At 40.4% G+C, this 26,797-nt stretch overlaps 1 protein-coding gene across 6 annotated transcripts in view; it reads left to right on the top strand.

Moving 5' to 3' along the window:
* Positions 1-1,045: 1,045 nt before the first annotated feature.
* Positions 1,046-26,797, top strand: part of UBE3A (ubiquitin protein ligase E3A) — a 53,884-nt gene continuing 28,132 nt past the window's right edge. Inside the window, exons 1-6 of one of the 6 annotated variants that reach the window (XM_068182681.1) lie at positions 1,046-1,350; positions 4,958-5,165; positions 10,829-10,896; positions 18,815-18,961; positions 19,554-19,672; positions 23,041-23,085. In XM_068182681.1, coding sequence (XP_068038782.1) covers positions 19,653-19,672; positions 23,041-23,085 — 65 coding nt within the window. In that variant the 5' untranslated portion in view covers positions 1,046-1,350; positions 4,958-5,165; positions 10,829-10,896; positions 18,815-18,961; positions 19,554-19,652. Of the gene's footprint in view, positions 1,351-4,957; positions 5,166-10,828; positions 10,897-18,814; positions 18,962-19,553; positions 19,673-20,311; positions 20,394-23,040; positions 23,086-26,797 lie in introns of all 6 variants that reach the window. The other 5 variants (XM_068182687.1, XM_068182682.1, XM_068182684.1 and 2 more) reach the window with 5 other exon arrangements.

The following is a 26,797-nucleotide window of genomic DNA, read 5'->3' on the forward strand; positions in this document are numbered from 1 at the left end:
TGCGCGTAGGGAGATGAGGTGCGCGCACGGAGATGAGGTGCGCGCACGGAGATGAGGTGCGCGTAGGGAGATGAGGTGCGCGTACGGAGATGAGGTGCGCGTACGGAGATGAGGTGCGCGTAGGGAGATGAGGTGCCCGTACGGAGATGAGGTGCGCGTAGGGAGATGAGGCGCGCGCACGGAGATGAGGCGCGCGCACGGAGATGAGGTGCGCGCACGGAGATGAGGTGCGCGTAGGGGGATGAGGTGCGCGTAGGGAGATGAGGTGCGCGTAGGGAGATGAGGTGCACGTAGGGAGATGAGGTGCGCGCACGGAGATGAGGTGCGCGCACGGAGATGAGGTGCCCGTACGGAGATGAGGTGCGCGCACGGAGATGAGGTGCGCGCACGGAGATGAGGTGCGCGTAGGGAGATGAGGTGCGCGTAGGGAGATGAGGTGCGCGCACGGAGATGAGGTGCGCGTAGGGAGATGAGGTGCGCGCACGGAGATGAGGTGCGCGTACGGAGATGAGGTGCCCGTACGGAGATGAGGTGCGCGTAGGGAGATGAGGTGCGCGTAGGGAGATGAGGTGCGCGTAGGGAGATGAGGTGCGCGCACGGAGATGAGGTGCGCGTAGGGAGATGAGGTGCGCGCACGGAGATGAGGTGCGCGCACGGAGATGAGGTGCGCGTACGGAGATGAGGTGCGCGCACGGAGATGAGGTGCGCGCACAGCCGCTCCCGGCGCGCACTGCCCGCAGCCCTCACACCGCCCCGCGCGGCCCCGAGCCCCGCCCCGCCCCGCGGCCCCGCGCTGCCCACTTCCAACATGGCGGCCGCGGCCTCGCGGGCGCGCAGGCGCCGCCGCGGCTCCGCTCTTTCCGCCGGGCGCCGCCGCGAGTGCCCACGGCCGGAAGGCGCGGCCCGGCAGCTCTCTATGGTCGCTCGCGGTGGGTAGCGCGCCGCCGCCGCCGCCGCCTCGCCTCGCCCCCGCCCGCGCTGCACGCCGGGACACGGCCGGTCCTCCCTCCTTTCCTCCCTCCCTCCTTCCCGCGCGCCCCGAGCCTGCGCCGCGCCGACATCCGCGTTGTCCCAAGATGGAGGTGCGGGGCTCGCGCTGAGCGCGGCCCGGCCGACACAGGAGCAGGAGGAGCAGGCGCGCCCGCCCGGCCCGGCCCGGCCCGTCCGTCCGCCTCGTCTTCCCCGCCCCGCCAGGCCGCGGCTCCGGCGGCACCGGCAGCAGCAGCAGCAGCAGCGGCGGCGGCGCCTCCTTCTCGCCCGCGGCCCGGCCCCGAGTGCGGCGCGGCCCCCGTATGAGCCCGGGCGGCAGCGGCGGCGGGAGCGCCCGGGAGCAGCAGCCGAGGTACCCAGGTCGGTGCGAGCGCTGCGCAGCGCCGGGAGCGGGAATGGCGCCCGGCTCACGCTGGCCCTGAAGGGGAGGGAGGCGGCCCTGCCAGCTCCCCAGCGCCGGGGAGGGGAAGGCGGCAGCGCCGGGGGTCCTCTCCTTCCGCGCCGTGAGACACATGGGTGCGGGGCCGCCCCGGGAAGGCCGGGCGGGCGAGTGGCTCGGAGCTTCTCCCGCCCCCCGCGGGAGACCGGGCTCGCTGGGCGACCTTGGGTGAACCCAGCCTACCCCTGCCTCAGTTTCCCGGTTCGGTGACTGCTCTTGGGGGCTGCTATGGGCGTGGGACTGCTCGGTGCTGTCGGCGCGGCTGGCTGCCGGAATGCAAAGTCCTGCGAGGGTCTCTTAACTAGTGGCCGAGGCCTGCTTGACAAAGTGGGTCTGATCACTTTGCTCGTGTTCCCTTCTGTCCAGTGTGAAGAGTTGGATCTGAACCTGTGAGCAGGCTGCCTTGTTCACGCATGTGATCTGTCGCTCCCGACTGCTGGCCTTTCTGGGCTTCCGTTTTTAAGCATACCTACATTATTTCTGTTGAGGGATGTTACCCTTCACTATTGATTTGTAAATCAGATGTCTAAGGTGATGTGTTATGGTCATTCAGAAATTGCTGCTGCTTAAGAAACAAAACATGTATCACAATTCTCCTTTAAGTGACAAGAACCTGTAATTTATAGGCATGTAGTTAATCCTTTTCTTTTTTCTGCAGTTAATGGAAATACTTCTTTATGTTTCCTTCTGTGTAATGTGTTGGTCTAATTCTGGTACTGAGCCTGTGTCTTACACATCACTTCAGGGATGGTTCCTCTGTATGGAAACTTACCTGCTTCAGTAAGAGTCTGCAAACCTGAAGCCCTGTGGGAAATGGGCTTCTCAGAGAGGTTTTACCGTGCATCTTGCATGTCTAGCAGAAAGTTCTCAGTGGAAAATTGTACCCGATTTTAGCTTTGATTTCTTAACAAAGTAGGGCCTGTGTGATTGTACTGTCAATTTATCCTCTTTCTCTTTTTTTTTTTTTTTTCTTTTTTTTTTGACTAGCTGACTGGTTTGAAAGGGAGAGGTCTAAAAGATAAGATTAAGTTCCTAATTCATGCAAATAGCATCCAGTTAGAGAGATTACCTGCTAAGGAAGAAGCCATGCTGTGAGTTGTACTGTGTTGTTAGACACTTACGATGGGGGGAGAGGGAAATGTTAGTGATAGTGAGAGGTGTACCACTTGATAAGAATGAAAACTGTTGGAAATAGGCTTACACTGCTTGGTTTAGATGTTGACTCTAAATAGCTATGCCCTTTCATTGTGGAAACAGTTGAAAGTGCTTTTCAGAAATTTGAAAATACAGCAAAACTCAGTTTAACTGGGTATGTTGAATTGAAAGTAGGAAATCTATATTGCTAAATTGATAAGGATGTGAGGAGGAAGCTATCACACGTTTGTCTTTTAAAACAGATGCAGCTTGTAGTGTAGTATCCTTCTGTCGACTCAGTACAGAAAAATAGTGAAAGAAAACCTAGTCCACTAGTTACATTTACAGAGCTGATACTTTTAATTGAAATTATTTCTTACAGTGTTACAGATGCTTCATCTCTCTTCTGCGAATACCTTCCATTCCACTCTTAAGTGTTTGCTATTTAGTGTAGCATCTTTCCTGCTGGAATTAAGAAGATCATTTTGCTTACCAGAGGTGTTTGCTATTTCTCCTCACTAGAGTGTCCTGAGCATCTCCTAAGAATATAGAAACAAAAGCACCAAGTTAGATACCAAAATGAGTGTTTGATTTGTTCAGGTTTATTTCAGGGTATGCTTCTGTGACTTGGTAAAAAAAAGTCAGGCTTGACAGCAGTATGTTTTAAAGCCTGAGATTTCTCAGTCCAAGTCCTCTTCAGAACTCTAAAGTTGTGTGGGTTTGATCCTTTTTTTTAAATAACAAACAAGACTTCCAGTATTTTCCTTTTTTAATTGCTGCTGCTGTTTAGAAACATGGGAACGATGATTCTTTTGTGAATGGAATTGAAAACTGTGTGCCTATTTTGAATACATCTAGGGATGTTCTCAGGCTGTTGGAATCTGTGTTAGAGCACCTGGAAATTGTCCCCAGTTGTTTTAATCAACTTGAGAAAATAAATGATACGAAAAAGAGCCAGGTTTAACTTCTCTTTTGAAAGTATAAAATGTCACATGTACCACCAGGACCCAGCATACACTGTATAAAATCATGCTCATTTCACTATAATTATGTTCTTTGTTGACATATTCTTCACTAGTTCTCAGAATTCACAGGTCTGCTTAACCAGAGTTGAGTTTTAAGTTATAAACATGTTTAATTGTGAGCATGTTTAAAAATATGACATTTTCTATAAACAGTAATTAGCATAGTACATGATATGGCACTTACCATGGAATCAATTCAGTTTTTATGGCTTTGTAAATATGCATCATCCAAATTTTTGCTGTGCAGGAAAGATTTTTTTTCTCCTCTGTTACTTTTTGTTTTAGTTTACTTAGTGAATGTCCAGAGAGAATTCATCTTCTTTTAAACGCAGGAAATGTCGTTCTCCCTCCCCACACCAGTGTACTCATACACCTGAAGATGAAAGCCACGAATTTTTAAAAATAGAACATGCAGTTGAGGGGAAAAAGGAATATAATTCATAAAGTATGTAGTCATAGATCTCATTTCCAGCATCAGTCTTCCTTTCTGGTAGTGTGGGCCAAGTCTTCACTCTAATTAATAAATTTATATTGATTTTTAAACAAAGGAGGTGTGTTTTACAATTTTTCTGAAGTATCCAGTGTATTTAAGGCAGCTGTGAATTTTTTAGAGAAGTGTTAAAAGGTTTTCTGTCACTAATCAAATTCTGATTTGTACCTGGAAAGAGGGGAGTAATACATTTGCTGTCAGGGTCTGTAATGAAAAAATCTAGAGTATGTTGTTTACTTTCTAAAAAAAAAAAAATAAATAAAATTACCCCCTCCCAGAAGTTCTATAAGTTGTGCTAAATAGCTGGTTCCCAGAGACAACGGCAGTGAGCAGATCTCATGTTTGAAGTGAATTTTATCACCTTAAATGCTTTGACCTTAACATTTACTGCTTTAAATTCTTGTATTAGCAGGCAGTGCCTGATAGCCTCATAAAGCTGTGTTGTCCATGAATTAAAGTTTGAAAAAAAGCAGGTTCATAGGTATAGTACTGTGTGTAACATATCTGGTTGGTTAGCAGAAAGTCAGCAAATATAGTCTAAAGGTAACATTTTGTAATGAAGCAACACTTCAGTAACTACAGCAGCTGGTGACACATTTCTTCAGGAAAATAACCTCATAGGAAGAATATGAAAATCAAGTAATGTTGAGATTCAGGACTCACGTTTGGCAATGTAACATCTGACTAAATAGCACTTTAAATTGCTATTTTTGAATAGCAGCACCTTCCTGTGGTTAGGAGGGATAAAGCTTATTGACAAAATAACTTGCTGGGTACAAAATTACATTATGAATTAAATATCATAGTTCTGTCTAACAAATACTCTTATGAATGGATCTCTTAAAGGAAGCATTAACTACTTCTTACTTACTTTAATAGGTTGAGCCTGCTTCCCTGTATTATGCAAACTGCTGAATGGAGGAAGGGGGTGGAAGTCAGTCTTTACCGATACTCTTTCCGTTACCGTCCTGCATGGTTCTTTACCCATGTTTTACAGAGTGGTGAAGAATTAGGAGAAGCTGCAGTTGTTCTGCTGAGTGGAACTAAATGGGTGGCTTCCTTCTGGACCCTCACTTCACTGTCTTAGGTAAGAGGGGTGATCTGCTTCTTTTGAAGCTACGTGCATTTCCTTGGAACAGAGCTATATATGGGTTTTTTTTAGAGAAACTTCTAGTTAGCAAAGCAGAGCTTTGAATTTTTTTTTTCGGTCCAGTGGCTTGAAAAGGTCATTCACAGTATGTAGCTGTCCCAGTACTTTTCATTGAAAAGCATTGCTGTTTGCATCCATTCAAATAATTTAAAAAACATGCTCTGTGTACTAACATAACTTGCTTCTGAGAATCATATTTATCTTATGTAGTATGACGGAAGTGGGACTGTCACTCAGAGGTGGATTACAGTGGTGGTGGATATAAGACAACTTTAACTGAGGTACTACTTGACTGCTTGATATGGAGTGCATTACTTTTTTTTTCCACAGACTTGAAATAGTTTGGGTTGGAAGGGACCTTTAAATGTCATCTAGTCCAAATTCCTCTGCAATAAGCAGGGACATTTTCAAATAGATCAGGTTGCTCAGAGCCCCGTCCAGCTTAACTGTGTATATTTCCAGGGATGGGACATCTCCTATCCCTGGGCAATCTGTTCCAGTGTTTTACCACCCTCATTGTAAAAAATTACTTTCTGATATCATCTTAATCTACTCTCTTTTAGTTAAAAGCCATTACCTCTTATCCTGTCAAGCAGGCCCTTGTAAAAAGTTTGTCCTCCTCTGTCTTGTGAGCTCCTCTTCAGTATTAAACAAAAGCAAGCAGGTCTCTCCAGATCCTTCTCTTCTCCAGACTTTCTTCATAGGAGTGTTGCTCCAGCCCTCTGATAGTTTTTATGGCCCTACTCTGGACTTTCTCCAACGGGTCTGTGTCTGTCATGTGCTTGAGGACTCCAGAGCTGGATGCAGCACTGCAGGTGGGGTCTCAGAGGAGTAAAAGGGCAGACTGGTCTCCCTTGGCCTGCTGGCCATGCTGCTCTTGATGCAGCCAAGGATACATTCTGGACTGCAAGCACGCATTGCTGGGACAGGACTGGCCTTCCAACAGCCAGGATCTCCAAGTTCTTCTGTAATTACTTCTGTTGCCAATTCCCTCATCCCCTGACCTGTATTGATACCAGGTGTTGTCAACCCAGGTTCAGGAGCTTGTACTTGGACTCATTGGGTGAGGTTCTGACGAGCCCACTTTTCAGTCTTGTCCAGGTCCCTCTGGATGGCATTCCATTCCTCAGGCATATCAATCACACCATATAGCTTAGTATTGTTTGCAGGTTTCCTGAGGGTACATTAGGTCCCACTGTCTGTCATTGATGAACTGGTCTCAGTATGGACCCCTGGGGGACACCTCATGCCGTTGATGTCCATCTGAACATTAAGTCATTGACCATTACCCGCTGTGTGTAACCATCCAACCAATCCCTCATCCACCAAAGAGTCCATCCATTATCTCTCCAATTTAGGATGAAGGGTGTTGTGGGGCACTGTGTCAAAGGCCTCAGAAGTCCAAATAGATGACATCAGTAGCTGTTCCCTTGTCCATTGATGCAGTCGCTCTGTCATAGGAGGCCATGAGGTTGGTCCACAGGACTTGCCCTTGGTGAAGCCATGCTGGCTGTCTCAAATCTCCTGTCCTCTATGTGCCTTCATGTTCCTTCCTTGTGTGACAGAATGTCAAAGCTGTGAGCTAAACAACTAAAAACAAAATTTAATTTTCAAAAACTAAAGAGTGGTTTGAAACCCAAAGGAAATTTGATCTTGGTGGCCTGTGGATCGGTAGGATCACAAGCAGAAAATTACAGAGCCTCTGTTAGGGTTTGTTGCATAATGGTCTGGCAATGATTAGTCCACATAGTTTGCATTTCATTCTGGTGTTGTTTGAGGACTGTGACAGGACTTCTGACCGAGCTAGAGTTCTAGGTGTGAAGGTAGTTCATCTCTCCATAGAGAAGACCATGCTCTTTGCTTCCTTTGGCAGACTGCTTTTAGGACTTTTTAATGCTTCCTTGATAATCATTACACCTAAGACATCGATAAAATGAGATCTGGATGACAGACACCCTCTTCCTTGCCCTTAGGAGCTTTGTGCCAGGGAGGCACAAGAGTGATCTATCTTGTGTTGCCAAGCTTGCGAGGCACTGAGAGATGCCAGGCTTGTCCAGGCAGCCGGGCTCCGGCACTACTTGTGTACTCCTGCTCTGGTATGCTCCCTGGGACCCAGGCTGGAGCAGCTGCAGTTCAGCAGGCTTGGGCTGTTAGCAGGTGGTGGAGTGGCTCTTAAAGGAACTCAACCTCTCAAATAGTACGTAGGTCAAAATACTTCAAGAATGGCTATCATAGTTGTAGACGACTTTTGTTTATGGTTAGTTGTATATTTGAGCTAACTACTACTTTAAATATTTTTACTTTACAATTTGGTATTTGCCATTTTCTTAAAAGGAATCAAAAACTTCCGCAAAGCTAGATAATACTGAAGAGGTCTGTCACTACCTCAGAATTTCTGTTTCCAATACAATCTTTCATTTTTCTTATTTGTATAGCTATATTCAGATAATGATTGCTTATTTTTTCATAATGAAATCTCATGTCCAAAGTCTTGGTGATGAATATTATGTTTTACTATGTGTGTACACCCAGGTTTATTTTTAGAAAGTCCAAGGTATACTAGTGTTCACTTGCTGAGTAGCAACACCTTGTGTTTCAGCTGGTGTAGCAAAATTTGCTTTTTGTAGCCAACAGAAATACATAGTTAAGAGTCCACACAACCTACAAATCCCATCAGATTTCAAGGACAAGGGAGCTCCTGAGTGTATCACTTCTGTGAAACACTGGTATTTCTTCCTTGCAAAGACTGAGTCCTTTCCGGAGTAAGGTTGTGAAAAATACTCCATTTGCATGATTCCTATAACCTGAATATCTGATTGAAAGAAGGATGTTTGTGAATAGTTGTTTTTTACTTGGCTAATGTGATTTGGTTTACTCTTAAGAATGTTAGTTGTGGAAGAAAATTATTCTTAATTTAATTTAAATACTTGAAATTGTGTCAGAAAATTTGTAATACTAGGTGTTATTTCTTTAGGCTAGTGCTCTCAGAATTTTTCTCTTCTATTCCTCTTGTATTACAGTTATTGGATAAAACCAGACAAACACAACAACTCAAAACCACAAGTGGAAAACATAATCTAAGCACCTGACAGAGATGATTTAATGAAATTTTTTATCGGGCCAGACATAAGAGTTACGAAATAATTTTTGTATTTTACAATTAATTTCTTAAATATTTTGTAATTCCTTATGCGACAGTGTGGTTAATTCAGTGCTTTACTGTCTGTGTTAATTTAATTCAGTGTGCCTTGAAGTCTCCTTATTGAAAATGTGAATGTATGATGTGGTTGTAAACAAGCAGTTTTTTGGCTCTGGTCACATGATCAATCGAGATTTTGTTTGTTTGTTTGTTTATTTAAATGTGGAGTGGAAGCAGTAAGGTTGGCCAAGCTTTTAGTCATATTGTTATTTGCATTTTTTTTTAGGCAGATGTGGCTTAGTGCTAATTAAGTATACTGAAGGTGAATGTTGAAATGCATCTGACTTCATGAAATAATTTTCATACCTTTTAGACAAGCATTACAGAGCCTTATTTCCTTTTGTGTTGTCATGTAGCCTTTGAGCAAATGTAGACTTTAGACTTAGTAGACTGCTGAACTCTGTTCTGCCTTAGTGGTAGCTGTTGGGGAGAGACTGAAGGAGAAGAACTGGAAGTCCAGGAACTTCAGTTTTGTGTTGTTGGATTTGCTCTTCTGTTGCTGTGTATTATTATGCAAATAACCTATCTACATCTCCTCTGCTGTGGTCGTGTTTCCTCTATCAGTTGTACGGTCCTACGCTACTCCATAGCTTCAGTTCTTTTGGGAACCATTTTTTTTTTGTCTCTGTTGCCGGGCAATAATCATAAGAACCCTGGTAGATGTATTTGCAATACTTTTTCAAGCTGTACTTGGAGCTCTCCTCCTACTCTGTGCATACTGAAAATTTGTGCTTCTGTATCTTAGAGGAGAATGAGAGAATTTTATACAGATGACACTGCTCTATGTCTGTACAGGAACAAAGGTACATATTGAATCTGGAAGTCCTGCAACACAAAGTGTGAAAATATTGGTTCCATTTGTCAGAATACCTCTGAGTTTGTCTATTGACACCACAGTGAATGAAGAATTATTATTTAGTAGAATATAAAATATTTTGGATTTCTGCTGTGGATATGGAGTGGAAGTGCTACTTGCAAATAGGAAAATCATCAGTTACCTTCTCATGTTGTTCAGATGAATTTTTCTTCTGTTTTTTTTCTGAATGGTAGCAAAGTTTTATTGCCATATTTACATATCATTAACACAGTAATCCTAACTGTACAGAAAACTACATAATTAGTAGAATTGTTTGTTGAAATAGCAGTCCTTTTTCACAAAAAAAGGCTACCCTATGTAACTTCATTTTTTTTAATACAAAAGAATGCGCTCAGATTGATAGTGCCTGGAGCTTTAGTGACAAAACTGGCCCAGGATCACCCCATTACAGTTCCCTGATAACAAATTTGGCCCCTGACACCAAATGATTTCTCACTGGTTTGACATCTTCTAAAATAAAACTGAATGTTTTATTAAGGTAACCAGATCGAGGTTTCCTATGTGGGAACCCTGATCTATATTGGAGATCAGCCTAAATAGGCTGCATTGGATTTGTTTGCTCTTAATAGAGTTTTAAGCCAAGAAATTATGTATTAAATCTTCACAGTGCTGAAAATGTGATATTCTGTGCCAAATTACTAACTTTTTTGAAAAATAATTAGTAGATTTTATAGAATCAGGGAATAGTTTGGGTTGGTAGGGAACCTCAAAGAAAAAAAATCTAACTACAAGCCTCATCCATGGGCAGGGACACTTTTCACTAGACCAGGTTACTGAGTGCCCCATCCAGCTTGGTTTTGAGCACTTTCAGTAATGGGGAATCCACAACCCCTATCTTTCTTTAGTTATATGCATATGTGTCTGTTTCTGTCACCTTTTCCCTCGAGGCTGGTTGTGCTTTTAGGTGTTTGTTGAAAATATTTCAAGTATGTTTTAGTCCCTTGTTAATTATGACTTCTCAGAAAATGAATTTATAGAAAAGCATACTGAACTCCAGCAGTTTTATGCACAGAGAACAATTTCATTCTATCTGTGATTTCCCCTGAATGTTTATTTTTTATTATTATTATAAATGCCAGTTCTTAAATAAAATTTTAAAAAGGACAAAATAAGGGGCGGGAAGGAGAAAGGAAATTGGTATTTGTAATGAACTGGATGAATGGAATTGTAAAACTCTATTGCATCACTACAGGGGAAAGAATAGGGAACACTGTGTATGAACTTCATGCTTTTGTAGCTCATGTAACATAATAATTATTTTCTGTTGTGCTTTTCTGTTAGAGGTGTGATTTATTTTTATATGGTTTAGTTTTAGGTAGTCCTGTGAAGAGTGGGGAGTTTCATATGATGATCCTTGTAGGTCCCTTCTGACTTGACATATTCTATGATTCTGTGTTTCCTTTAGTTGCAGATTTGTGACTAATCAAATAGGCACTTTTGAATGTATTGTTTAGAAGTTGTATTGAGCTTCAGATTAGTATGGAGCATAATGCAAGAACTGAATTCAAATGTTTTGCATTATAGGTACAAGAACTGTAGAAGTCCATTTTAGAATTTGAAAGAACAAGATTCTGCAGCTCTGGAAAGATATGGTATGTTTATGTTTCCACTTAAATTGTTTGTATGCTTATAATTGTAATAGCAAATAGTTATACTTTTCTTCACTGAGACTTAAAAAAAATGTTGAAAATTAATTCAGGAAGAAGCACACATTAATTTTTCCCTTTTTAAACTATGATATCTATTGCTTAGTCATAATTCTCTAGAAAATAACTTATTTGATTTTTCTTGGGGAAAAATAAATATTGATGATATAACATTGGTGAATTCCCTTTTGATTTAACAAGCTCATCATCATGCTGCCACCATCCATTTATTTCTCCATGGATTGGATAAGAACTGGTGTGTTTCTGAGAGCTGTGTGGTTTTTTTAAATTTGCTACTGAACATATTTATAGTGAGGCTATGACTTGAAAAATAAGTTTAGAACTTGCAGAAAATTTATGCAGTCATTATTGTAAGTCAGGTTTACAAATAGGAATGCTGGGAAATAGAGAAATACAATCTTTATTAGCAGTGTTAACATAAACCCATGGCACATGGCATCTCTTTTTTGTCTAGGCTCTTAAATGTCCAGCCAGCTTAAAAGCATGTACATGTATTGTGGCAGGGTTGGAACTTGAACTTGTAGTTATTTTAATTGCCATTTCCTAACTTAATTCTGGTCTAATTCTCTAGTAATACCTGGTGTTACTGCACTACTTTGTAGTGTCTTCTTAAGTTCTGTAGTTCTGCGACTTGGTACATGGAGAATTTTTGAAACTTTTAGCATCACTACATTGAGAAAAACAACAGTTAAGTTAATTTTTCTTCCATATTAAGTCTATCTGTTAATGCATATACAAGATTGTATGTAGTTATTTCAATAACAGTTTCTAAGCCATGTGTGTACTTTCTCTTTTGAGCACTTAAATTGTGAGGAAGCTGATCCGAGTTTTCTGTGCCATGGGTTTATGTCTGGATTTTTCTTTCCAAGATAATTAACTGAGAAATATACTTAAAGTTTAGAAATCTCAAATTTGCAGAACAGTTGTTTGATGTCTTTTTAAGTTCTGTTTCGTAGGAAGCTGTAGACAGGCTCTAATAAAACTGTTAATTCTAAGCTGAAACTTTAGCTGTAGTGTGTACTAATTAAAAATTGTAAGTCTCTCAAAAAGCTACATTGTTACATTGTCACAATCCAGATGTTCCTGAGAGAATTGTATAGATTGGTCCTTTACTCTAGCAGGCATCTGGAAGGTAGTGTATATTCATTTTTGCACCCACAGCACCACTGGGACCACCCACCTGCTTCTTGCTCTCCAGTGTCAATACCAGTTCTGTGTATGATGGCTCTTCTTCAAACCAAAGCCATTATTTCTTTATTGCCATTATGCCTGCTGGCTGTTTTTCTTCTGGATGTTTAACTGCTTGCCACTGTATGTATGCATAGAGTCTTTGTAATGGTATGTGCTTCATAAGTTGATGAAGAATTTCCCTCTAATCCCCCACAAATTGTGAGTAAAAAAATACTAATGGAACATCAGAAAAGCTGAATGTCATACTACAGAATTGCATGGTTGCTTGGTTTTAATATCAATTATATTTAAACAAACATGCTGTTGAACAGAAAGATGGGTGGCAAAAGAAATCAAAATAGAGAATAAGCAAAAGGACAGATGAAATAAAAGTTTAAGTAGTAAAGCTGAAGTGAAGCTGTAAAACTTACCTGACTGCAAAATAACTTAACATGATGAGGAGCCAATAAAAGAGTTAGTAGAAGACATTTAAATAGGTGATTGGATTTCACCCACTGATGTAGAAAGGGCTTTTTGTTCGTGGCTGTGTATCGTTTTGGAGGGAGCCTGAAGTAACAGGTATAATATAACAGAAATAGAAACAAATGGTTCTGCGAAAAAAAATAAAAATCAGGTGTGTATGTGTAGTGGAAGAAAAAAAATCAACTGTGGTCTAAGTGTAAGACACAGAAGCTAAAGATAGTTTTGGATTTTTCCTTCTTTTACAAAGGTGAACAAAATATGTATATGATCTCACTGAAATATTAAACCAAAACCAGATATGAAGGCGAAATTTAGAGTCCAGAGTTGCAGGAGCAGCTGTAGAAAATGGGAATAACATGCAAGCCTCTAGCTTTTAGCCTCAGGGGAGGGAATGGGAGCAAACATTAGATATTTTTCTGTTACTCTGTGATTTATGGATATCATAGTTTAACCCCAGCTGGCAACTAAACACCAAACAGCTACTCTCTCACCTACCCACACAGTGTGATGTGGAAGAGAATTGGAGGAGTAAAAGTGAGAAAACTCGTGGGTTATATAAAGATAATTTAATAGGTAAAGCAAAAGCTGTGCATGAAGCAAAACGAAACAAGGAATTCATTCACCACTTCTTGTGGACAGGCACATGTTCTGTCCTCTCCAGAAAAGCAGGGCTCCATATATGTAACAGTTACTTGGGAAGACAAATGCCGTAACTCCGAACATTCCTCCTTTTTTCTTCTTCCCCCAGCTTTATACACTGAGCATGATGCCTTATCATATGGAATGGCTCTATGGTCAGCTGGGGTCACCTGTCCCAGCTGTGAACCCTCCTCACTCCCTGTGCACCCCCAGCCTCCTCCTGGTGGGGTGAGGAGCAAACAAGGCCTTGACTCTATGAAAGCTGTAACAAAAACAGCAATAACAAAAACATCCCTGTGTTAACACATATTCAAAATACAGCCCCACACTAGCTACTATGAAGAAAATTAACTCTATTCCAGCCAAAACGTGTACAGTGGGGAGTATTGACATCAAGACAAAGTAAGTGTACAGATATTATAGGATGGAGCATTTATGTAAATCTATGTTTGATCTCTTTGTATTGAGATACACAAAAGTCTACCTTTATCAAACTCAGTAACTTGTGATTTTACTGAAATGTAAATTCCAGAGTAGCACTAACTTTAATTTGAAGATAGTAACAAATTCAGATTCCCATCCCAAATAATTTATTCAAGTGTTAATTGCTCTCATTATCCTGCATGCTTGTGTTCCTGCTCTGATTTGAATTTATGGGCCTTCAGTTTCTATTAATGGCGATTTTATATGCATTCTTACAGTTCAAAGATCTTTGTGTTCTTTTTGTGCTGTGAGAAGACTTTGTTTCTTCCAGTATCTGTATTGATAGGCTTGATTAACTTTGAACTCTTTTCATTGTCTAATCACAAGGCATTTTCTTCTATCTTCATGATGTCTTTGTGGCTCTTTTCTACTACTTCTGGAACACTTGAAGAATATTGAATAATTGGAGAACTGGCTTTAAGTTTGGAAGATGTGTGAAGTACTTTGTGCAGATGAACAGACACTCTTCCAGGAGCCCTTCATGAGCCATATCTGTCATTCTTTTTGTAATACATGGGAGCATGTGTACATTTGTACGTCAGTTGTGACTGCTTTAGTCACTTTAGGTTGGCATTTTCCAGGATAGAACCCAATTCTTTTGGCTTAGTAACTAATATGATTTTGCATTTGCTGTTACTAGTTGAATTGCTTGGTTTACCAGGCAGTAGGAAAAAAAATCATAAAGAGGCCTTATCAGTGTTTGGTTGGGGCTTTTTTTGGGCTCCATTAGGATTTATATGATCAGGTTATATTAGTGGCTGTTTTATTTTACTGTAGAATCAGTAATAATTTTGCCTACTAATTAGATGAAAAAAATGTACCTTTTATGTTTTGTGCATTGGAAGCAGCATACAGGCAAGAAAAGTAATTAGTAGTTCCAACTTTATGAAAAAATACAGGCTCAAACATGCCTATTACATTACCTTTTTTTTTTTTTTTTCTGCATATGACAATGAAGATTGAATTTAGGGGTTTGATGAGTATTCTCCAGGACATTTGCCTCAATCTCAAGTTATAAAAGGACAACTTTCCTATTAGGTGCCAGTTTCTTACTGTATAGATTGTTTCATTTTAGTACTCAAAGTCATTCTGGAAATACATAAAATTCATTCTTGGAGCATTCAGAGGGACTCTTCAGAAGACCTTCAAAAGCTGTCTTCAGTGGTATATTCTTGAGAGAGATGGATATATTTAATTAAGCAACTAAAATTCTGGTACTGAAAGGCAAGGTAGACCATGGCACTTCATTGTACAGTGAATCACCCCTATTTTCATCATAGATCAAAAAGAGAATCTTAAATTTGGATCAAAGACTACTTGGGTAGATAGCTAAAATTCCTTTGTAAAGGAAACTTAAATTCTTACAAGTGCCACTCTATCAATAAGTCAATCAGAAGTTATAGTTTAAATAAGGAAAGTGTTCATTCTCTAGGGGATCTTCTCGGCCTCAGATACTGTGTGTCAACTGCCAGATTGAATTGCTCTCACAGAAGGTGACCATCAAATAACTCAGGGATAATAAATAGCAGGTTTAAGGAATCCATGTAGGTAACAATCTTCAAATAAGTGATTCCTGCCTGGAAGTTATTTGCCTTTTTTTTTTTTTGGTTGCTGAAAAATAAGTACTTACAATCTCCAGGGTGTGGCTTTAGGTTCTGTATGTTGAAGTTGGGAACCTCTTCTTGCCTCATGCTTGTAGACTTTCAAGGTTTAAGGAAATGTGCTGAGATCTTTGATCGAACTATGCAACAAAGTTGCTTTTAGCCCCTTTTGATGCTTCTGAACTTCCTTTCTGACATCTTGTTCTTTCACTCATTGTTTAACTCCTTGAGTTGATAGGAACGTTATTTTAAGAAAATACTGACCTGTGCCATCTTGGAGAAATGGATGTTGTTCCAGATCACTGCATAAACATTATTTATCCCGTTCCTGTTTGATGAGGGCGAGTTCAAGTCAGAGCTTTTCAGATAGATGGTTTGAAGACATGTCTTCATGTCTTGCTGACTGTAATAGGTGTAGTTGCAGCCCTAGTTGATTCTACCCCTAGTAAATAGTCACTAGGCAGACACAGATGTGCTTGTCCTGGAGCCTGCCAGTCCCAAAGAGCCTGACAGCCATCTTGGGTTTTTTGGACATACTCCATAGGCACAAACTTCCTTTCATCTTTTCAGCTGCTCAGTGTGTCTCTAAAAGCCTAAACTGTAAGCCATGCTGATCATAACAGTGAGGACCAGAGAAATTTGAGTAATGTGAATAAATATCTGTTCTGAGGCTGCTCTATCTTCTTTAAGGTAGTTACAAACAGAGGAGATTTTTTGTGGAGAAATTCCTGTGATAGAAAAGCAGTTGATTTAGACCAATTCACAATTCATAATACTGTTTTCCAGGATCTTAGTGTATTCATCAGTATGGTTTTCCTTTCCTAATCAAGTAGTGTCTTTCAACTCTCTTAACCAGGTTGGAGGTTTTTGTGCCTTGTTTGTATCAAGCATTCAGAATGTCCTTTGAAATATATTCAGAATAAATCTTTGATGGCTGTCTCCTTCACCACCCACCTTGTGTTTCAATGTCCTGGTCTCTGCCAGCAGATACTACTCTGCTGGTGCATTAATGAGTAAGGTTTTAGAAAAATTAATTCCTTCATCTATGCTAGGGAATCCTTGCCAATCATATTCTGTCCCAAAAGAGTGGCAGCAAGAATAGGTGGGGAAGGTAGGATGAGAAGGAGATAAAAGAGAAAAATGATTCATTAAGGTTTTTTGCATCTAGACTGCTGAAAAGAAGCATGAGAATTTTAGACCACAGTACAGTAAGTCTGGTTTTAAGGTATGGTGCACAAATCAGAAATGCTGAAACTACCTGACTCAAAGCTCTGACCCATGACAAATTCAGTTTGTAGATACAAGTTTCACAACAAGACTTAGATGAGTTAACCTCAGCTCAGTTGTCACGGTGCCTTTCGGGGGTGTCCCCAGGGAGGCCCCCCCAGGCTGTGAGTTCGCTGGTAGCAGCAGGCAGGCGAGGAGACTCCACAGGGCTTCTGGGGGTGCTCATTAGATGAGGGGTTATTGGGGGTGCTACCCCCGGGAGGCAGCATGGTTTCTGGGGGAGTGAGGGGGGAAAGGGGAGAGGGAGAGAGGGGCTGAGGGAGCACCAGCCAGGAGAGCTGGAGAAGAGAGAGAGAGAACCGTCCCCCCGGCACACTGAACAGGGAGATTCAAAGTGGGCATGGAACAGACTGGGCAATGGGATTACAGACACGGGACACTGCAGGGAGGGTCACAGGCTTGGAATAAACCAGACATTTTCCAGGGGTGAGACAGAGCATACCATTCAACTAAAATATAACACCACTCTCAGTGAGATTTGTGGCAGTTCAGACACTGCCTCCCATCACAGAACTGCTGTAGATACTATGTTTGGTGGTGTGGTAAATGAGACTAACAGATTTGGTTCTGTATCAGGCCTTGGCACAACTTGCCTTGATTATGACTGTGTAGCTGCCAACTTAAAGTATATCTTTTAACATTCCAAAATCTAGGGGTGTTTAAATCCAGCACCAGCACTTCATGTGCTCCTTCACTATTGTCAGTTGTGTTCATGACTTCTCCCATATGCAACAGCCTCAGGAAAGCTTTGTTTTACTAAGGTTGATGGCAACCTGGTGTTCCAGCATGCATCCATTTGAATGGAAGACTACTGTAATAAGTTTTTGTCAATAGTCTGGGTGATACAGGACCAAGTCTAGGTAGAGAGTAATTGGTCAGACACACTCCAGAACATGAGCTGATATTTCCAGTAGTCAGACAGAATGCAGATTTCCCAACCAATGAGGCTTTAGAGATGATACCACTGTCCTCTGACCAGAGTACTAAAAGTTACTTGGGCAAACTGCTAGAAGCAGTGTTAGAATAGGCATCTGTTTCCTCAAAACTAAGGCTTGCCTGGAAGTGGATGCCTTCAGGTCTTAATCAGAATGTCATAAGCAGAGCAGTATTTTACAGCTTCTTAGTTTTGCATCAGCATCTTGGGTTGTTGCCTTTCTGTACAGCTGATGGTCAGCAAACATTAAATGGAAAGTCTTTACCCTGTTCTGTAATGTTGACAGATGAGGAACCTTTCCAACTGACTTTTAATCAGTGTTCTGTGGTCCTAGCATTGACTCAGTTAAACTTTGACAATTTATACCTATGAAACATAAGTACTGGAGAACCTCTGTTTTGTTTTGGAGATTTTTGGTAGCCTGCTTTTTTACTTTCCTGGTGTCAACTGCACTTGTGTTATGATGAGAACACTCAAATATTACTGATGTTAAAATCAACAGATGGCTCTTTACCTATCTCAATGAATGATAATGAGCATCATTCTGAAACTAAGACAAATTTTGTTCTGTGCAGAGTTTGTGGCAGAATGGCAAATTTTAGTAGATTGGCAAAATTTGGCAGGTTTTCTGACAAACTTTAGAAAATCGTGAGCCTTGGTAAGATCTTACTGCAATACTCTTGTAATAAGTTGGGCTGAAGCACAAAAGAAGGTGCAGTAAATAAATAAATGTTTTTTACTAAATATTTAAAGCTGTTTGATGTGCTCTCTTAGTATTTGCACCAGATTGTTATGTCTGTAGGTGTTGCAGAGAGCTGTGGCTGTGCCCTCAATAGCTTTGTGCACCTTCATTCTGTGTGAGGCTTTTGCTGCATGGCAACCTGCAAATGTGGGGTTTCATCTGGGTTACCACAGGAATAAACTTCTCAGGATACTATACAGAGGTCTGTTTTCATAGCTACTGTTTAAGAGAAAGTAAGATGACTTTTTATTTACTAAATACAATATTAACATTGCAATTTGTATCAAAACCTTATTTAGCAGAAAGTGAATGCTATTTGTCATCTGATTGTCCTTCAGAGGCCTTTTTTCTTTTCTGGCTTTCTCCAGGGCACTTAGGAGCTTGGGTGGGAGAGAGATGGGATGAACTAAGTGTTGAGGATTATGTTTGGAAATATTTTATCCGTTAACTTTAGTTTAGAGTAGATAACAGCAGTAGGTAAGAGACTAACTGGTTCCTTTTCAGCCATGGAAGTAATCAGCTGGGGTGGTCCCAGGGCGCTCTGGGCACGAGTATTGCTGAGTGATCATTGGCTGCCACCTGCGTGACAAAGTAAAGGACCAACCCTTCAATTTATACCAGTGGAGCCAGATCACGGGAAACAATTGACAGGTAAAATATACTTTTGAAAATTTAAGGGAGAGGAGAGAGGACACATGATATAAATGGAGCAAAGAACCTAAAAGATTTGCCATAGAGAGCAAAGGTTGCTCCTCTGAAACTTTGACATATCTATAGCTTACTTCTTTTTGGGGAGAGGACATAACAAAGTTCTGGTTACTTGTTGCTTCCCTGGGAACAGAGCCTTGCTAAGAAACAATGTTAATCGAGTTGTAGCAGCAACACATCTACCAGAATTTTATTGTAGTTAGAAATTACAGTTCATATTTATGCACACAGTTCCAGATCCTTGAATGCTTATCTTGACATTGGGTGTTTTGCACTGGTCCAAGAGATGGGTATGGCTTTTGGTTTTTTAGAAAGACTAAAAATAAGTTGCTGAATTTTCAAGTTTACCAGTTGATTGTACTGTAGCAAGTTACTCTAGAAGCTAAAATGCCATGCAAAAAATGAATGTAAGTAAGTCTTAATCTCACTGATAAAACAATGCTTAGCATCAATATTTTTCTTCTTTTTTTTTTTATTTAGAGAATTGGCTGAAAATTTTTAAGAACTTTTAACTACATTATTTTTACTTGTTTAGAATTGTTAAGCTTATGCTTAGCCCAGCGTGATACAAGACTGGTACGACAACTGGGTTTAGATCAGTGACTCAAAATTGTGATCACCCTGATGTCACCGAATGGCCACAGCTTGTAAAAGGTAAGCCTAAAGCATATCAGGTTGCTTCTCAGGAGTTTTTCTACTGTAATGTTTATTTTAAGGTATTTAATTTGTATGGCTTGAAGTTAGTTTTATAAACAATATTAAGTTACATTGTTTGTTTAAGTCAGCTGGCAAAGATGACTTACACTTTTGCTGACAGTGATTTTAAAGCTCGCTTAGTTTGTCCTTGCCTGCTTTTTAAAATACTAGCAAGCACTGTGGTGCTCCATGATATACCTCTTAAGAACAATACTATCACTTAAAAGTCCCTGGTAGTTTTTACTGTCATACTGAATTTCTGTATAAATTGTTTCGCATACTTATCCAAGCATGTGTTCAGTTTTTGTTTTGAAGTATTTTTCTGAGAGGCTTGATGATGTTAAAAGTGTGTGTAAGCTTGCATACCATTACTTTTCTCATCTAGAGAGGTACACTGGAGGTAAAAGGAGTGGCTTGTAGAATGGAGAAGTTGCTCCCTTTGTTATTGGAAATGAGCCACCATTTGAATTTGCAAGCTCATATTGCAGTATTCAGATTAGTTGGTGTCTTGTGATCAGTATCTACAATCTAATTCAAAGCTGAAATTTTTAAGAGCATTTGCTCTGAGATTTTCTCTGAACAGAACTCTTGTTTCAGATTTTAAGCATGATGAAAGGACGTCTTGCCGTACTATATAGTTGTTTTTCAATACTGTTGCCTGCTCACAGGAAATAATAAGGTATCTTGTTTGTAAACAATTGGGTATTGCAAAATACATAGCTTCTCAGCAAACAAGTACAATTCCTGTAATTAGATTGATCTTCCACTTCATTTTACTGAGTACTGAAAGCTCATTTTATTAGGTGCTTATGTTGTCATTTGAAACCTTTTAAAATCGAGTTAATATGTCCATTAATAGTTCTCCAAATCATAGTTATAGTAGGTCTGTTCATGTTCTAGACAATAATAAGCTGAGGGAATTTTCACCCTTTGTTCTGCAGAACCACTTACCTTAGAGGACCAAACCTTTTTTGACCCAGCTAGATGGTATTTTTTTCTTACATTGTTTATCTTATAGATGCAACCTTTTTTTTCCCGAGTAACATATACTGAACTTTATTGTCTCTTTATAGCCCTAATAATATTCTCACAAATAGTGAGGATAGGAAAAGATTTTGGATATACTGCTAGCTGTTTTCATGTCTGTACTGCACATCACTAGGCTGCTTTTTTTACATGCAGAGTTTAGATGCCAGTCTGCTCTTTTTCTGTAATTCTTCATATTGCTGTTTATTTTAAAGGCTGAAAGTCTTTAAGTATTCTTGATGTTTTTCTTTTAACACCGCTATTTCCTTTGCATTTTCATAGCAACTAAAAGCATTACTCTTTCCCAAAGCCTCAGTGTGTTGTATGTCCCAATACTAGAATTAAGAAAGCAAAGCCTTAAATGTCCAGACATTTTGCTACCATTTTCTGAAGTCCTGGAAGTAAATAGAGGAGCTAACCAGTATGAATATAAACATGTGTCTTTCCACTATTCCAGCTTGTAACACTTACATGCTCAGGTGAATGAGTGGGGAAAAAAAATCGAGATTCTTTTCACTAAGCATTTAGAGGCTTGCTTTGGTCACTGGAGTTAAAGGGAAATTCTTAATTGTTTTGCTGCTGAGCATTATTTCTGTCAGCAACTATCTTGTCAGTCCTGAATTTAATGAGTAAGGGAAATGTAATTTGGAGGTAGTAAATAGAGGCCAAATTTTGAGATTGGGCAGTTTTTATGTCATTTTCCAGTTAAAGAGTTTACATTTTAAGCATGAATATAATGTTAGTTGTATAGGAAGTTCAGAATTCTGTCCCTAGTGTCTGTTAAATTTTATAAGTTATTGAAGTACAAACAAATAATTTCCTATTCTGCATCATCTGTCACCACACAGTATCCATCTAACCTAGGAATTGTAAGTTATTTGCCAGAAATGCCTTCTAGGTACTGGGTCTGTTTAGTAGAATCCAAAAAGTTGTTAAGATCTGGTATTTCAGAAAAGGAACTAAAATTTTAGTAGAGAGTTTGGAAAGCAGTCCAAGCTTTAATAGGAGAGACCATCCAGTAAAATAGCACAATGAAACAGGAAAAAAGGAATGTATCAGGTTACATGTGGAAATTTCCAATAGCATTTAGAATATTATATATAGGTATATAATAAATAGAGAAGTTTAGAAATTGCATTCCTATAAATAAAGATTTTTTTTCCCTGTAAAGCTACGGGAAAGTCTGCTTAGCTGTCCTAACTGAAGTCTCCCAGCAGACTCTGGTGAAACCTAAAAAGTTAGTTCTGTTTGCAGACTTTAGCTCACTTCTGTTTTTAGAGAGCTGTCATGAAAGACATTTTTGTTCATCTAAGCTGCAGAGTTTTTACTGTAATGGCTGTGCTTTGTTTCCACTCCTTGCACAGTATTTCCAGCATGGCAGTTCTGGTCAGCTGTACCAAAGGTTGTTCCCAAGCAAATGTTCCATAAGGTCTGATTTCAAGGCATCCTAAGATGATAGGAATCAAAACTGCTGCATTTTTACTGCCTTGTCTTCTGGCTTGTCTGGCTACAAACTCACTGGCTAGGGGGAAGTTCTCCCTCAAAGAGAGAAAAAAAATACTGTCTGAAAAAAAGCTAACCGTTGAATCAGTGCTCTCTTAAGGAAGATAGGAACAAGGAGGAGCTGAATAACTATAATTTAGTCTACTTTAAGTTAGTATGGAGCTATACCCCTTCAATTAGTCTGTAAATTAAGTCAATGGGGTTGCCAAGCTAAACACAGGTGCTGCTTGTGCTAGGCAATAACACTTAATTCTGAATATTACTGGCTGATCTCTTGGCTGGATTGAAGAAAACACAAAGCTGTCTGTGAGATTAGCTCCATGAATTCAGGTGGAGAGAGATGCAAAATTCATTTTGATATCCTTTTGGACCCTGTTTCTGAGCTGCTACTTCTTAGAGTCCAGCTCTGTAGAGAATTAGTTGGTTGCAGTTGATCACTGATAATCTTTGAGTACACATTTTGGTTACAGAAGTGGTTGTGAAGAATTAGCCGAGAACTGGAGCACTGTGCAGCCTGAATGCGGAAGTACTGCCAGCAGATCTCTTCCCTAATGGCTCCTGTTGCGTAAGCGTGGGGAAAAAGTGCTCTCCTTCTTAGGGAAATTTGGCTTAATTATACTATCATCTTTTATGTAATAAACTGTATTCTAGGGTTTGATAAATTAAATCTGCAAGTATCAAAAAGTTGATGCTTTTAGTGGCAATAATACACTTATCACATTCCATCTTTCATAACTTCATATTGTAGTGACTAAAAAGAACAAGCAGTGCTTAAGGTTTTCTATCTGGTTTTGCAGATCACCAGGAGAACCGCACTCTGAGAACATTGAAACTAGCCGAATGTAAGTAACTGAGTGGATGAGTTTGGTTTATCTTGATTAAAATCGTTCTGAACATATTTAACAGTCACTCTTGCATCTGCTTAGTAAAAAGAAGACAAAAGCTGAGTAGAACTGTGAAATTACCTTTAAAAATTTCAAATTAATATTTTGCAATTTTAAGCCTTTGTAGAAACTGATTTTTTTTTTTTTTTGTAGGATGAGTGAGTTGGAGGGAAAGTTCAGAGGTTTAATTTAACGTGAACCAGTAGATGGTAGCATAATACAGTGTCAGAAATCTTACAACCTATATTCAGACTTGACAGAAGGGATATAATTTCTATCTGTCATTCACTAACATCTTGCATGGGCTTGAAGACGCTTCAGTACTAAGGCACAATACCTGCTGGTATCTCTTGTGACAGATGGATTGTTGAACTAAGAAAGAGAAATTTTGACTTAATTTGGTGCATTTATATGCCAGTTACTTCTAGAAACAGAAAACTAGCTCTCTTTCACTAAACAGTATTCACAGAACATCTTGGTGATGGGTCTGAACCTTTTTGTCTGTCTTCATTAGGTTAGAAGCCAAGATGAACTAAAATCAAGATTGTGTTGGACTGAAACATTCATTTCAATTCAAAATTCAAAGGGGTTGCAGGAATTTAGAGGACCATTTAAAATCAAAAAGTTTTTTGAGACTTTATTCTTCTGTCAGTTAGCAAACAAAATTCTTTTCTAGCTATTCAAACTGTCCTGTCATAGTGCTCAAACAGGGAAACCACAAACTGCTCTTCTGGATAACAGCACAAGTTCCAAAATAATAGAGGGAATGTAGCCCAGTAGTTGGTGTGCTGTCTGAGGCTTCAGAGGATCTGGGTTCATTTCTCTTCTGCCACAAACTTCTTCTCTGACCTTAAACTGTCTCCTTCACGCCTTCCCCCCAAGTGGTCTGGCGTTGTAAGTGCCATGGGCTGGATGCCATTTTCAGGATGTTTTGCAGGCTAGTGACATAGTGTGAATTGCTCAAGGACTTCTCTGCTGTAGCTGCAAGACTTGAGGAGCAAAACTGCGGTGAGCCCCCCCGTACGCTGGGCTGTGTACCTAAAAAATGAGGAGGAGGAAACAGTGAGAGCTTTTCTGATGTGTTATTAGCAATTCACTGCAGTGAAGCCTTTTCTTGCACTAGGAGAAGCAGTTCTGGTAGGACAGATTTCTTTTCCCTCACTCATACCATCTGCTACAGAAGTGCTGTCCAGCTGCTTTCATAGGAATGCAGTGAAGGTTGCAAGGACCCTGACCTGAAAGGTGACTCTGCCTATTGGTGTGTGGACTCTGAGTGTTGCTGCATTAGAGGTCACAGGGCAAAAGCCCTGCCGTGGTCTCTTATTCCTGCTCCAGTAGTGACCCATGCTGCGTTGTGATTTATTGTTCTTGCAGCAAGTTGAGTTGTGTCCTTTAGTTCCCTGGCCTAACCAAAGGAAATAAGGCTGCAGGCTGGCTATAGTCCACTCTGGATGTTACCAGTTGGATTACTGGTTTTTATGCATTTTAAGCAAAGATGTATCAGCATCACTGACCTAGACTGGGGTGAAACAAAGACTTTAAGAACCTAGCATAAATCAGAAGGAAAAGGCAGTAAAGCTTTTTTCCTTCTAGGAGTTTGACAATTCTTCTCCTTACAACCGAACATAAAAACAAAATTACAGAAGTAAGCTTTTCTGTGTTATAGCTGAATACTTTTTATTTTTGATGTAGACCGGTGATCAGAGTGGCCCTGACTTAATAAATTTTAGCTATCTGTCTAAAATAAATGTGAGCCAGTCGAGCAGTAGGAATTCTCATATTTGACTAGTAGTTATACAGTATATTTGTAAAACTAAATGTTTTTTAAACTGAATCAAAATGTGATGTGTACTACACCTGTTACAGAGAATTTTTGCAATCCTGTGTAGCTGCTCTTGCCACGTAAGGTGGAGTGGCAGGTTGAGTGGTAGAGTTGTGACCTGCAAGGCTGCTGTGTTGCTAAAATAGTTACTGTGTTATTTACATGCCGAAAATTCGTTAGTAAATGCAGGGACTAAAGCAAGTGGTTTTTTGTTTGCACAATGAATGGTTGGTTTCGCTCTGGATGGCTGATATAATTGCTTTATTTATTTCCATGTTTTGAATTGCAAAGCTTCATACCAAGAGCATAGTCATATATGTTTCACATATGTGAATGAAAATAAATTTAAAGAAAATATTCAGATTCTTACACAGCAAAATCTTCTATATGTAAGTCTTGCTTATCCCAGGCTTTTGAAATTCTGGGTCTCCATGTGATTAACATCTTGGTGCTAGCTCAAAGTTAGGAGTCTTTTATCTTAGAATTGTTAAGGTTAGCATTTTCTGACCGCTTCTGTCACACATCTCCATTGACTTTCAGCTTTGATTAGTATTGCTTTCTTAAAACATCTTTAGCACTAAATCACATAACTCGATTGTTTAACAATAACTTCTTACATGTTCATGTGTTTTCACTCTCTATTTTTCTTACCTTTTTTTATCAAGGCAAAGGTATGGCTGTCTTCATACGGCTTTCTGTGCATTCATCTTTCCTTCTCTCTGCTTTTGAGGATGGGATTCTTTGCAATTTTGAAATTCTTCTCTGTTTTTTAATATGACTGCAGCAAGGCAATTTTTCCAAGACAAGATTGCGAGATAGATGCTGTGTTCTTTGCTCCCTTTCTCTGTCTTCCTGCGTTGCTCCATATTGCTAGGACAGACCTTCTGTTCTCAGGGTTGCCCTTTCTGAGGAAGTGCTATGCTTTTGTCAGCGCATGATGTTCCCAGAGGCACGCTGGATCTAGAATACACAGTGGGAAGGGAGGTCCCTTGGGTTAAGTATGGGCCAAGCAGAGCTCACAGTCCGCCCCTGCTATTGGGGTCCACCACACTGGAAAGAATGGAGTTTGGAAAATGTGAGCTCCATGCACATGCACATTTGCCAGATGCACGTTTGCTGTGATGCCAGAGGCTGAGGCAAGCAAAAGATGTTACGGCACTGCTGGAACACAGGGCTGGGCTCCAGCTGTGGGTGGACTGTTTGGCAGTTTGGTGTGCAGGGCTCTTCAAAAGGCTCTGTGTGGGTAGTACTATTACTGGAAGCCTGTATTTTCTATCACTGCTCCTCTTACTCTTAACTAAATAGAAGCAGGAAAACCAGCGTGCAAGGTTTGAAGCTGAAACTTGCGCAAAGCAATATTTAACTTGACAAAGATGACCATCTGCAACACCTTAACAATTTTTGATAGACTGGTCATCTTGTTTCCAAAGTGTAGTACTATAACTGCTGCAGATGTGTCTCTTTATGCCTCTGTGAACACATATATTGAAACTTGTTTTGCTATTAGTACACACACTAATGCTTTTTTTTTTTTTTTTTTGTCTGTTAAGAAAATTGCTTATGAACATTTAGGCACTTCCAAGTTCCTAATATCCATTTTAAAACAGGCTGTTGTAGATTTCCATTTAATAAAATTAGCCATCTTGGAGCAATCATAGAATCATCAAGGCTGGAAAAGAACTTCAAGATCATGGAGTCCAACTCTTGGCCAATCACCACTTTATCAACTACACCATCGCACTAAGTGCCATGTCCAATTGTTTCTTGAACAATTCCAGGCAGGGATGGCGACTCCACCACTTCTATGGGCTGCCCATTCCAAAGCTTGACAGCCCTTTCAGTGAAGAA

The sequence above is a fragment of the Anomalospiza imberbis genome, chromosome 2 (assembly GCF_031753505.1).
Source record: "Anomalospiza imberbis isolate Cuckoo-Finch-1a 21T00152 chromosome 2, ASM3175350v1, whole genome shotgun sequence".
Classification (NCBI taxonomy): Eukaryota; Metazoa; Chordata; class Aves; order Passeriformes; family Viduidae; genus Anomalospiza; species Anomalospiza imberbis.